Genomic DNA, 14,804 nt, shown 5'->3' with positions numbered 1-14,804 from the left:
TTCCTTTTTTAACTTAATGGTCCTGTTGGCTTCTTCCATTTGAAAGTTCCTTTTTTAACTTAATGGTCCTGTAAGCTTCTTCCATTTGAAAGTTCCTTTTTTAACTTAATGGTCATGTAGGCTTCTTCCATTTGAAAGTTCCTTTTTTAATTTAATGGTCCTTCCTTATGAAAGTTCCCATTTTAACTTAATGGTCCTTCTTCCATTTGAAAGTTCCTTTTTTAACTTAATGGTCATTAATTTTCCATAATGTTCCTTTTTAACTTAATGGTCATTAGGCTTCTTCCATTTGAAAGTTCCTTTTTAACTTAATGGTCATGTAGGCTTCTTCCATTTGAAAGTTCCTTTTTAAACTTAATGGTCATGTAGGCTTTTGAATGTTCCATTTGAAAGTTCCTTTTTTAACTTAATGGTCATGTAGGCTTCTTCCATTTGAATGTTCCTTTTTAACTTAATGGTCATGTAGGCTTCTTCCATTTGAATGTTCCTTTTTAACTTAATGGTCTTGTAGGCTTCTTCCATTTGAAAGTTCCTTTTTAACATGTAGGCTTCTTCCATTTGAATGTTCTTTTGTAGGCTTCCATTTGAATGTTCCTTTTTTAACTTAATGGTCATGTAGGCTTCTTCCATTTGAATGTTCCTTTTTAACTTAATGGTCATGTAGGCTTCTTCCATTTGAAAGTTCCTTTTTTAACTTAATGGTCATGTAGGCTTCTTCCATTTGAAAGTTCCTTTTTTAACTTAATGGTCATGTAGGCTTCTTCCATTTGAATGTTCCTTTTTAACTTAATGGTCATGTAGGCTTCTTCCATTTGAATGTTTTTAACTTAATGGTCATGTAGGCTTCTTCCATTTGAAAGTTCCTTTTTTAACTTAATGGTCAAGGTTCTTCCATTTGAACCTTTTTAACTTAATGGTCTTGTAGGCTTCTTCCATTTGAAAGTTCCTTTTTTAACTTAATGGTCATGTAGGCTTCTTCCATTTGAATGTTCCTTTTTAACTTAATGGTCATGTAGGCTTCTTCCATTTGAAAGTTCCTTTTTTAACTTAATGGTCATGTAGGCTTCTTCCATTTGAAAGTTCCTTTTTAACTTAATGGTCATTATTTGACTTTTAATGGTCATGTAGGCTTCTTCCATTTGAAAGTTCCTTTTTAACTTAATGGTCATGTAGGCTTCTTCCATTTGAAAGTTCCTTTTTAACTTAATGGTCATGTAGGCTTCTTCCATTTGAATGGGTCATGTTGGCATTTTCCTTTAACTTAATGGAAATTTGTTCCTTTTAACTTAATGGTCCTGTGGTCATGTAGGCTTCTTCCATTTGAAAGTTCCTTTTTAATTTAATGGTCATGTAGTCCTTTGAAAGTTCCTTTCCATTTGAAAGTTCTTCCATTTGAATGTTTTAACTTAATGGTCATGTAGGCTTCTTCCATTTGAAAGTTCCTTTCTTAACTTAATGATGCTGTAGGTTTCTTCCTTATGAAAGTTCCTTTTTTAACTTAATGGTCATGTAGGCTTCTTCCATTTGAAAGTTCCCATTTTTAACTTAACTTAATGATGCTGTTCCATTTGAATGTTCCTTTCCTTAATGATTTGAATGTTCCTTTTTTAATTTGAATGTTCCTTTTTAACTTAATGGTCATGTAGGCTTCTTCCATTTGAAAGTTCAACACATGGTCATATTCTTTTAATAATTCCTTTTTAACTTAATGGTCATAATAATTTGAATGTTCCTAATAATCTTGTAGGCTAATTCCATTTGAAAGTTCCTAATTTTAATAATAACTTTTACATATGAATAAGAAAAAAGATTTAAATAATATGTCCTAATTTAATAATAACCATTACATATGAATAAGAAAAAGATTTAAGAATATGTCCTGTTAATAATAAAGCTAATAATAATAATAATAATAATAATAATAATAATAATAATAATAATGAATTAAATAATAATTTTTACATATGAATAAGAAATAGGTTCAAGAATACATCATCTTTATCACCATGAGAAGCCGGCATTATGACTAGCGAAACCCTATTTATAAATAAAAACAAACGCTTCGCTTCAGAGAAAGATCGTCCTCATTGGCAATACATCACACACGCCGAATCGACACCGCAATATTATGCCTCAACGGTATGGAGGATAATGCTCGTATAAATAACAGCAGCCGCGTTAAATTACGTTCCTTGAAGATTTGTCGGGGAAACTGAAAGCATTTCACATGCAAAAATGAGAAGTTATAGAAGTGGGCTTCTTTCCCCCAAAGGAATTTTTCGCGTGACGAGTGGCCGCCTGAGTTTTCGAGCTGGGAAGAAGCTGCCCAAGTTAGGCGAGGCGTGGGCTGAAATTTGAAAAAAAAAAAAAAAAAAAAAAATTCGGTGGGCAAAAAATTATTTGCGAGTTTAACCAGTGAGCTGATTAACAGCTCTCTAGGGCTGAAAATTAGACTATTTTTACGTGATGGACTGTAATACAGCTTATTGTGGAATCCGAACCACATTATATTTGTAATTGGTGTTCTTCACTGAATAACTACCAAAGATGTATTTGTTGGTGTTAGCGAGAATATTATTTGTAAATGGATGAATAATTAACTAACACTTGTTGGTGTTATTGGATATTCTCTAGTATCTTAACTCTAATTAGTATTCTCCAGTTTGTAGTTTATGCAAATCTTTTTGGGGATTGTTACAGATATTTTCATTATTTCTAGACATTCAAGAAGACGCGAAATTACTAAGATATGAATTAGTGACAAATGTTAATGAGCTGTGTATTACAAGGATAAAGAGAGAAATATAACTTAAAAATTCTCCAGTACCGTAACTCTATTTATTGGTATTATTAGATATTCTGTAGTTTGTAGTTTATGCAAATCTTGTGGGGAGTGTCACAGAAATTTTCATTATTCCTGGACATTCAGGAAGGCGCAACATTACTAAAATATGAATTAGTGGTAAATGTTAATGAGCTAAGTATTACTAGGATAATGAGAGGAATATAACTTGAATTACCAAGACAAAAAAATAAGAAATATTAATGGTCTATAAATTCCAAGGGTAAGAAGACGAATAAATATTTAAAATTTAAAAAAATAATATACAGAAAAAACTATACAATAAAACGTACGTAATTTTTAAAAAATAATAATGAAAAATGAATACTGATGACCCAAGGGGTTAAAAATTAGGTGCACTGTAGGCATTACTTAAGTAACTGCATAATCCCTTTTTGTAAAATGAATCAATGAGCTGCTCTCCTCTTTCACCTCAAACTTACAGTGCCTTATAGCTGAATGGCCAGTAAATTCTATATTCTATTCTGTTCTAATACTGATGACCGCAGCAATACCTCAAGCATCCAAAAACACATTCAACAGTGAAAGGACCTTATTCATTCGAGCATTCAGTGAATAACACTGAAACCGAAACCTGTTCAAACAAATCAAGGAAACCGCCCCCCCGTGTCGTGTCTGGAAAAAGTTTACTGATAATAAAGTTTTCAAAATCACTCAAAACCTGATGCGCCCCGATTCTCGTTATTTGAATATGTAAAATCCAGCTCGCGGTACGGGGGAAACTAACCCGCTCTCAAAATACCTACTTTTTTTTTATTTAATTCTTGCGTGTGCGCTATTTCGGGAATTTTTGTCGGTGTTTTATGGGTAAATAAATCGGCCTCTGTAGGTAAAAAGATTTTGAAATGCGGAATGAAAATCGTGTACCCACATACACACTTGTAATATATATATATATATATATATACATATATATATATATATATATATATATATATATATATAAATATATAAACAAAGAGAAACAAGAGAAACAATGTTAGTAAAGGCCTTTTCGACTTCTTGTCCTTTACTTAAAAAGGACATGAAGTCGAAAAAGGCCTTGCAGCACTCCATTGTTTCTCTTTCCTTCATGGGTTTTGTTTTTATATATTCATCACGTTCCATATTTTCGTGATTTATACAGTTTATATATATATATATATATATATATATATATATATATATATATATATATATATATATATATATATGTATATATATATATATATATATATATATATATACATACATATATATATGTATATAAGCATACGTTGTGTGTGTGTGTGAATGTATTATGTTTGCGCTTGTAAATGTTCAGGTAAAAATGTGTCATCACGGGAGACCTTCCTCGTGTTAAATTTTCTCCCAAGATTATGAGACATTATCATAATGAAAACAATCATGGATTAAAACCACGAATGTCAACCTTACAATGATCAATATCAAAGTCCTTTCTGTCTCTTTAATTCTTGAAAAATCTTTTGAGTCGGATTTACCATAAGCTATGATATGCCAATACTCATTGTTATGAATAATGACTTTATAGTCAGCCATTCCAAACCGATTTTCCTTCCACTCGCCTTCCAATTAATCTCCTCTTCCTCATTCTATCTTCTGCTCTTTCTTTCGCATCCTTATCCATGACCTTGGTAGCTGTGACGCCAGATAACCAACGATTAACCAGTTCTTGAGCCTTCATTACACTTCAAATTCTGCTCGTAACGTTGTTGAAAAGTCAAGGAAAATCGAATAAATTAAACGCAATAATTGTGAAGACTAAAAAAGCAGAATAGATATATTAAAAGACAATATATGTAGGTAATGAAAGAATAAGGGGAGAGACTCAGGCACAGAGTTAATCAAGGCAAAAAGGAAAAAGAAAATAAAAAAGAAGTACCGAGACCTTTATTTAAAAGACTCGACCAGAAAGAGAGGGAGCCACTTGCAAAGGCATCACCGCGATGAAAGGGATCCATTTCCGCGAAAGAGGGAGGAAGAAAGGATTAATAACAGGAAGGCGAAAGAGAAACAGAGGGGTTTAAAGGCTAATGATGAGAGAGGAGAAATAATCCGCGAGGAGAGAGGGCTCGAAAAGAAGGGGATGATAACGAGAGAGAGACAGGAATAGAGAGGAACCATAAAATGGCGGTTACAACCTGCTACAAGGAGGGTAATTGAGAGGAGGTCTGAGATCGAGGGAATTTACAGAGAATTTCCTCATTTTCTCTCTGATGGAAAGTTGAGCAGGAAATCCGGAGGTAGGAGTTGGTCTAAGTTGTTTTATTTATTAATTATATCTGAATGTTTCCCGATGAGAACTTCATTTTAATTTAATGACTGTTGTCGCTTTTTGTTTACGAAAATGTGAAGAATCTGTATCTTACTCTGCCTTATAAAACCTGTATTTTTTCCCCGTAGGGGGTTAGTGCCATCAGTGCACCTCACGCGGTACACAGTAGGCATTATTTAAGGTTCTTCGCAGCGTCCTTTCCTTAGGCCCCTATCTACAATACCTTTCATTCCTTTTACTGTACCTCCGTTCATATTTTCTTCCATCTTACTTACCTCAACCCTCTCCTAACAATTGTTGCACAGTGCAACTGCATTGAGGTTTTCCTCCTGTTACGTCTTTCAGACCTTTTTACTGTCAGCTTCCCTTTTCAGCGTTGAATGACCTTATAGGTCCCAGCGCTTAGCCTTTACCCTAAATTCTGTATTCTCTTTTATTCTATGAAATCCGAAAAAGAGAAGAAATGTATTATAACCAGCAGCAAAATCTTTTATTTCTGCTTTACATATTCTTCTTGGTCACCCTTTTCGAGAGCGTGGTAGAGGTCCTCGTTGTGGGCGTCATTGAAGTTCTTGAATATGCAAATTGGGTTTGACCCCAGTGCTGGATTAGGGTCAAGTTGGTATGTACAGTAAACTGTTTGTTGCTCTTGTTTGTTTCCATGATTTTTTTTTTTTTGAGGGACGTTTTTGGTTTTTATCTGTAATGTGGTTGCAGGAGAATGTGCTATATTCTATAAATATATATATATATATATAATATATATATATATATATATATATATATATATATATATATATATATATATATATATATATATATATATATATATATACATATATATATATATATATATATATATATATATATATATATATATATATATATATATATATATATATATATGTGTGTGTATGTATGTATATATATATGTATATACATACACACACATACATAATAAACATACATACATACATACATATAGAAAAGCCTGTGTTTATGCGAGTGTGTTATCAAAAATATTTCTTAAGTAGACTCATCATCATTTTCCATATCGTCTCTTGCTCATCATTCAGACCTCATGCATTATCCTATTTTTTCTTTCCTTGTGGAATTGAAATGTAAAATTTTCGCCACAGGCCAAGCGTTGTGACCTATGAGGTCATTCGCAGCTGAAAATAATGTTGAAATAATGGCCACGAACGGGTGGAAGTAACATGGGAGGAAGAGAATATGAACGGAGGTGAAGTAAAAGGAATGTAAGGGGCTGCAGCTAGGGGCCGAAGGGACGCTACAGAGATCCTTCCTGGTTTCTTCTTGAAACCAGGAACCGAAAAATCCTTTTTCCTAGAAGGCATTCTTGATCTGATATTCTGGCATAAAAACACAATCAGTCAAACTCGTAATAGAGGAATTGGTAAAAAATTAGAGGTGAAAAACATACTCCTCTCTCTCTCTCTCTCTCTCTCTCTCTCTCTCTCTCTCTCTCTCTCTTCCATGTTATTTTACAAAGATTACCTCTTATAACTCGTCTTCAGAACGATATAAAAAAAAAATCCTATTACTCTGTTCTTGCACAAGAAAACGAAACTAGAAAAAAACACTAAAAAAAAAACAGGAAAACGGGGATGAATAAAACTCCACAAACACCAAACAGAAGAAAAAGAAAAAGGAGTGAGTAGAGAGTGGTTGGAAAGGAAAACATTCGATAAAAGGGGGAAAGAGAACGGAATGAAATAGCGCAAATTACCTCATAGAAAACCGTGTGATTTTTACCAGGGAGCTTTTTTTTTCTTTCTCGGTACCAGGGAACAAAAAAAAAAAAAAAAACTTTTAATCTTGTCTGCAGGGGTGCTGATTCAGGAATGGTAAATAAGTTCGGGGAATAAAAGGAGATTGCTAATGTTGATTGTTTATACTGCAGATGTATAAAAAAAATTACACACATTTTATTAAATACAAAATCCGTCTTACCGCATGTATGGTTGTATGTATAAATACATGTATTTTGCTTGATAGATTAATTGTTATGACAGGCAAAATGATACAATTCTTCTTATCACATGTGTGATGGTATGTATAAATACATGTATTTTGCTAGATAGATTAATTGTTATGACAGGCAAGATGATACAATTCCTCTTATCACATATATGATGGTATGTATAAATATATGTATTTTGTCAGATATATTGATGGTTATGATAGGCAAGAAAATACAATTCGTCTTACCACATATATGATGGCATGTATAAATACAAGTATCTTGCCAGATATATCAATTATTATGACAGGTGAGAAGTGCAAGAATTTGTCTAAAATACAGAAAAGCATCTGTACAGGTGTAGTAATTAGCCACGGTCACCTGCATGTGTTTGCACAGGTGAGCGCTGTCACGTTTGCTTTGAAATTGTATTTTTAGGCAAAACGCCTCTTTGTTGAACAACAATCAGAGCACTCGTACAGTGTTTGTACAAGAATGAATGTGGTACTTGACTGTTTGTTACGTTTTATGTTAGGCGTTTTGGTTTCATTATATATATATATATATATATATATATATATATATATATATATATATATATATATATATATATATATATATGTATATGTATGTATATATATGTATATACATATATGTATGTATGTATGTATGTATATATATATATATATATATATATATATATATATATATATATATATATATATATATATATATATATATATATATATATATATTTATATATATATTTTTTTTTTATGTGTTCTGTCTCTGTTCCAAGACCCAATTCCCGGAAACTCGTTTGAAGAGCAAAGGAATGTGATCTCCGGATATGACAATGACAAGGACTCCTTCCACAAAGCGCTATGTAAGGTGAATCTCAGCTTTTTTGGTCATGTGATAACCCCTTTGTAAATAACAATCTCGCTAAATTAAGATGATGCCGCGGAAATTGCTTATAGCCTTGCTACCATATTCGCAGCATTGTCTGTTTAGGTTACCTTTCGAGATAAGAGACAAATAGAATTCACTTGAACTGGTGGGAATTCTTGACAAAGTTACAAACTTTTCAGCATTATCAATGATCTCTTCAAGCAATTATTTGGCTTATTTATTGTGCAATAACGAAAATAGTCATGTAAGATTTTTGCAGTAGACAGATAAAAAACATAACAGATCGGCAAGAAATATATGAACAAGTTTCTCCCAGCTAAATTAAAACCCCGCAAACAAAAGTGTATTGAGTGTTTCATGTGATCATTAAAATTCCTCTCTATTCAGTGGCGTCATAACTTATATTAGACGAAAATGAATTCGTAGTTACGTTCAGCTGACAAATCTTGGCGGAATCCAGCGGATCAAGGGAATGTGTATTACAAAATGATTGATGATGCTAAACTTTTGGGAGATCTGGCCCCAGGCGCGTTCAGTGTTCGCCTGTGTTGCATAAAACCCAACATCCTTGCAATTACATTTGATAAAGTGAATTAACCTCCATCTTAATAGAGAAATAATTTTTCTTTGATGACACTAATTTTGAGAAAAATGTGATATTCGATCAATTTTTATTAGGTGTTGGATAGATTTAAATTAAAAAATAGTCGCTACTACTTGAAGACTGATTATTGATCTTATAGCCCATGCAACTTGATAGACTATATTATTGATCTATATAGCCCATATATAATATATATATATATATATATATATATATATATGTATGTATGTATGTATGTATTTATATATATACATATATATATATATATATATATATATATATATATATATATATATATATATATATATATATATATATATATATATATATATATATGTGTGTGTGTGTGTGTGTGTGTGTGTATGTGTGTGTGTGAATCCGCCTCGGAACTAAAAATCTTAATAACAAAAAAAAAAAAAAGATTAATATGAAGTCAGTCTCATGTGTATAATTCCTCCCAGATCGGCATGAGGCTTCAGTGGAATCTTCTGTCTGGATACCGAAGGCCTTCCAGCAGAAGCCGAAATCCCTTTTCCTCGGAGCCAGCGAAGCTTCTCTGGAGGCTCCATGGATCCTATAGTAGCTCGGAGGAGACAAGTGGCGTTTTTGGAAACTAGGGCTCTCTCAGGCACGTCATACCAGCAGTCATGAAAATGTTTTGTGTACTATTGTTGAATTTGTTTGTGTTTTCCAGTGGCCTTTTTAAAGGATTTTGCTCTTATAACTTATTCGGGGACGCGCAGACTTCTGCATTCGTCCCAACTCGGCTTGAAAGAATCAAGGTTTTCGAATTCTTCAAGAAGACGACGGAAGAGAAGAGAGTGAAAAAGGAAATCAAGAAAGTCAAGGATCACGTCATTCGCACTCTCGTCTCAGAAATTACGGATCTTGATTTCAGTGTTTTGAATATCGCCAAAAAGGACCATCTTAACGCTCACAGGATACAGCTCCAACAGTCAAAAAAAGCGCAGGAAATTCTCGAGGTTATGGATGAGATTTACTATTGTTGTCCACATTTGCGAGACCTGGTGAATTCCTGCGAGGCAGCAAGCGGGAAACTAGAAGACGAAAAGATCGGAACGGAAAAGACTGAAACCAGAAAGTCACAGCCACGGAATAATGATGTCCACCCTGACGAAAACGTCCAGCCAAGTCGAGATGATGTTCTGGCGGAGGCTGAGCAGGAAACTGGAAGTCTTCTCGGAGAATTGATGGAAGTCTTCGAGGAGAAGATTAGCGCAGTCAGGAAAGGTCTACGATTTGGATTTGACGAAGAGAAGTCCAGCTGTGAGTTTGGCAAGGAAGAAGATTCTGCGAAGGAAGAGGTTAGTGTTGACCACGAAAGAGAGCCCCTCAAAAGAGAGATGCAAGAATGTCAGCGGCAAAAAGAGAGCCTCAGTGAAGCTCGAAAAATTCTTGACGATGAAAAAATGTCTATCGTCCTGAAGAGACAAGAGCTTGACGAAGAAAAAGATTCCCTTTGCCGCGAAAGAGAAGATTTCGAAAAGGAAAAGGAAGACTTTGTTCGCCAGAAGTTGGACTTGGTAAAAATGGAAGAATCTCTTCGCAATGAAAGAATGGATCTCTTCAGGGAAACAGAAGAATTTAAAAGGCAAAGAGAGTCGTTTGACAGACAGCAGCAAGCTTTCTGTGAAGAACGGGAAGACTTTAATCGGAAAAAAGAGGACCTGGTTAAGATTGTACAATCGCTGCATGAGGAAGAAATGGTTCTCGACAGGGAAAATCGAGAATTTGACGTTGAAAAACAAATTGCCATTGAGAAATGGAAGCCTCTATTAAGGAAAGAGAAGTCACCAGCAAGGAAAAAGAAGAGGCAGTAAACGATGAAAAGCAAGAATGCCCTGAGGAAACAGCCATGGAAGATATAGAGTTTGATAAGGAAATAATGCTACAGACCATTGCTGACATGAGAAAGAGGGACGAAAAAGGCAATGTGCACGTAAACACCGTTAATGGATGGAAGGTTTACGTAAAGAAGTACATTGCGACCCTGGATAGTGAGCCGTACATGGACCTTCAGGCTCTAACTAAAATGAGGACGAAACCTGTCTTCGAGAAACAGCCGGAGGCAGCAGTGAGCTCCACCAGCATGGTCAAGGTAGAGATCAATAACCATTTCAGGGAATTGGTCTGGCAACGTGAACTGAACTGCTACTCCATAATGACCCTGGATGCTGCCGTGGATTTAGGCCTTGACCAGGACATGATAAAATTGACGCCTTCCACAATCGATCGCCAATTTTTCGGGGATTTAGCAGTTGTAGGTGTTATCGAGAACGTGGAAGTGATTCTCGACAACAACATAAAAGTTGTCGTTGATTTCTACGTTCAGAACAGATACATGTATCCGAACGTTTCCCTGGGCAGGGAAGTGCTTTGGCGCTATGGTTTTGTCCGCCAGTTCGATGAAAATGGATCTACACTCTTCATCAAGAACAAGGAAAATAGGGCTGGGAACCTCGAGTATCCTGGTGTCCCTCTGACGTTTAATGTCCACCTTGAGCCCACAAGAAAGGGTCAAGAGGCCATTATCCATCTTAGAGAAGGAGACAGGAACCTAGTGAGGTCTGAGTTCCTGAAAAAGAAAAGAAATGTCACTTTTCTGGGACCAGAAACGGGGAGTAGGACCTTTTGTAGACTCTCTTATCTTAAGTACCAAACATGGAAAGACAGCCCCAGTGAAATGGTCGTTACAGACAACGTACCTCAAGGAAATGGGGATATATTCTAGGAACAAATTTCCTCAGTAAGGTAAAGGCTATAGTAGATTATAGTCAGAAAATGTTGTATGTCAAGATCAGTAGAAAGTATTGGTACCGTTTCAATTTGGGCGAGCATGAGTAAGGTTACCACATAAGGCCTTGGAGATTTAGATGAATAGCTGATGGGTGGCCTTACACATCCACAATGCACAGGAAGTGATCGACCATTGTGGGCATACAGAACTGATGGTAAAACGGCCAGGAAGGCGTTGTGACTGGCTGGTGGATCGTTTGCATCATGTTTGCTGGATCCTTGGGTTGCCTCCAGCTTGCCAGTCGCTGGTCCTCTGGTTGTGGGTGGATACGTGCATCTGCTGGGGTCAGGACATTGGGGCATGGGCCTGAGGCTTGTTGAGAAGTCAAAGGGCTGTACCGTCTGGGTGCCGTACCTTGAATGGTGTGGCACCGGTGGGCAGGCGGTATGGCTTCAGAGAGAGAGAGAGAGAGAGAGAGAGAGAGAGAGAGAGAGAGAGAGAGACAGAGAGAGAGAGAGAGAGAGACTTCTGGTTTCTCTGCAGGCCTCTTGGTGGGGTTGCTAGCCCTGCATCCTTTGTCTAGTCCCCAGTAGATGCTGGTACCCATTTGCAGCTAGGTGGACTGGTGAGTGGTAGGCTGGGAGCAGTCCAGGGACCTGGTGGATGTGGTGTGGATGGTACATCACTCACTCAGTTTAGATGAATGGCTGCTTTGTTGGCCTTAGCACCCACAATGCACTTGATGTGATTGACTATTGTGGGAATGGAAAACTGTTGGCAACACAGCTACTAAGGCTCTGTGACTTGCTGGTGGAGCATTTGCATCATGTTTGCTGGATCCTTGGGTTACCCCTAGCTTGCCACCCACTGGTCACCTGGCTGTGGGTGGATACCTGCATCAGCTGGAGTCAGGACATTGGAGCATGGGCCTGAGGATTGTTGGGGAGTCAGAGGGCCCATGCTGTCTGGGTGCCATACCTTGAATGGTGTGGCACCGGTGGGCAGGCAGTATGACTTCTGGTTTCCTGCAGGCCTCTTGGTGGGGTTGCTGGCCCTGCATCCTTTGTCTAGTCCCCAGTAGATGCTGGTATCCATTTGCAGCTAGGTGGACTGGTGAGTGGTAGGCTGGGAGCAGTCCAGGGACCTGGTGGATGTGGTGTGGATGGTACATCACTCACTCAGTTTAGATGAATGGCTGTTTGTTGGCCCTAGCACCCACAATGCACTTGATGTGATTGACTATTGTGGGAATGGAAAACTGTTGGCAACACAGCTACTAAGGCTCTGTGACTTGCTGGTGGAGCATTTGCATCATGTTTGCTGGATCCTTGGGTTACCCCTTAGCTTGCCACCCACTGGTCACCTGGCTGTGGGTGGATACCTGCATCAGCTGGAGTCAGGACATTGGAGCATGGGCCTGAGGATTGTTGGGGGAGTCAGAGGGCCATGCTGTCTGGGTGCCATACCTTGAATGGTGTGGCACCGGTGGGCAGGCAGTATGACTTCTGGTTTCCTGCAGGCCTCTTGGTGGGGTTGCTGGCCCTGCATCCTTTGTCTAGTCCCAGTAGATGCTGGTACCCATTTGCAGCTAGGTGGACTGGTGAGTGGTAGGCTGGGAGCAGTCCAGGGACCTGGTGGATGTGGTGTGAATGGTACATCACTCACTCAGTTTAGATGAATGGCTGTTTGTCTGGCCCTAGCACCCACAATGCACTTGATGATTGACTATTGTGGGAATGGAAAACTGTTGGCAACACAGCTACTAAGGCTCTGTGACTTGCTGGTGGAGCATTTGCATCATGTTTGCTGGATCCTTGGGTTACCCCTAGCTTGCCACCCACTGGTCACCTGGCTGTGGGTGGATACCTGCATCAGCTGGAGTCAGGACATTGGAGCATGGGCCTGAGGATTGTTGGGGAGTCAGAGGGCCATGCTGTCTGGGTGCCATACCTGAATGGTGTGGCACCGGTGGGCAGGCAGTATGACTTCTGGTTTCCTGCAGGCCTCTTGGTGGGGTTGCTGGCCCTGCATCCTTGTCTAGTCCCCAGAGATGCTGGTACCCATTTGCAGCTAGGTGGACTGGTGAGTGGTAGGCTGGGAGCAGTCCAGGGACCTGGTGGATGTGGTGGATGGTACATCACTCACTCAGTTTAGATGAATGGCTGTTTGTTGGTTCTAGCACCCACAATGCACTTGATGGATTGACTATTGTGGGAATGGAAACTGCTGGCAACACAGCTACTAAGGCTCTGGATTGCTGGGAGAATGTTGGTCATCATGGATGGTTACCCAGAGGGCTAGCTTGCCACCCACTGGTCACCTGGCTGTGGTGTGGATACCTGAAGCTGGCTGGACATTGCATGGGCCTGAGGATTGTTGGGGAGTCAGAGGGCCATGCAACCTGAATGGTGGCACCAGCTGGAGTGGGCAGGCAGTTGACTTCTGGGTTTCACCTGCAGGCAGTTGACTTCTGGTTTCCTGCATCTCTGCATCCTTTGTCTAGTCCCCCAGATGCTGGTAAATTGTTTGCAGCCTGGTGGACTGTGGTAGGCTGGGAGCAGTCCAGGGACCTGGTGGATGTGGTGGATGGCACATCACTCACTCAGTTTAGATGAATGGCTGTTTGCTGGCCCTAGCACCCACAATGCATGATGTGATTGACTATTGTGGGAATGGAAAACTGTTGGCAACACAGCTACTAAGGCTCTGTGACTTGCTGGTGGAGCATTTGCAGCTTGGTTACCTCTTTGCTTGCCACCCACTGGTCACCTGGCTGTGGGTGGATACCTGCATCAGCTGGAGTCAGGACATTGGAGCATGGGCCTGAGGATTGTTGGGGAGTCAGAGGGCCATGCTGTCTGGGTGCCATACCTGAATGGTGTGGCACCGGTGGGCAGGCAGTATGACTTCTGGTTTTCCCTGCAGGCCTCTTGGTGGGGTTGCTGGCCCTGCATCCTTTGTCTAGTCCCCAGTAGATGCTGGTACCCATTTGCAGCTAGGTGGACTGGGTGAGTGGTAGGCTGGGAGCAGTCCAGGGACCTGGTGGATGTGGTGTGGATGGTACATCACTCACTCAGTTTAGATGAATGGCTGTTTGCTGGCCTCTAGCACCCACAATGCACTGATGTGATTGACTATTGTGGGAATGGAAACTGTTGGCAACACAGCTACTAAGGCTCTGTGACTTGCTGGTGGAGCATTTGCATCATGTTTGCTGGATCCTTGGGTTACCCCTAGCTTGCCACCCACTGGTCACCTGGCTGTGGGTGGATACCTGCATCAGCTGGAGTCAGGACATTGGAGCATGGGCCTGAGGATTGTTGGGGAGTCAGAGGGCCATGCTGTCTGGGTGCCATACCTTGAATGGTGTGGCACCGGTGGTGCAGGCAGTATGACTTCTGGTTTCCC

General features: G+C 39.0%; 1 protein-coding gene across 1 annotated transcript in view; it reads left to right on the top strand.

The window, feature by feature from the left end:
* LOC136846930 (golgin subfamily A member 6-like protein 25) overlaps window positions 1–10,479 on the top strand; it is a 44,104-nt gene extending 33,625 nt beyond the window's left edge. The window contains exon 2 of the mRNA XM_067118184.1: window positions 9,333–10,479. Within this exon, the coding sequence (XP_066974285.1) occupies window positions 9,333–10,479 (1,147 nt within the window). The remainder of the gene's footprint in view (window positions 1–9,332) is intronic.
* Window positions 10,480–14,804: the final 4,325 nt, after the last annotated feature.

Source organism: Macrobrachium rosenbergii, chromosome 16 (genome assembly GCF_040412425.1).
Source record: "Macrobrachium rosenbergii isolate ZJJX-2024 chromosome 16, ASM4041242v1, whole genome shotgun sequence".
NCBI lineage: Eukaryota > Metazoa > Arthropoda > Malacostraca > Decapoda > Palaemonidae > Macrobrachium > Macrobrachium rosenbergii.
The sequence above is the reverse complement of the archived record's forward strand: the minus strand, read 5'-3'. Positions and strand labels throughout refer to the sequence as shown.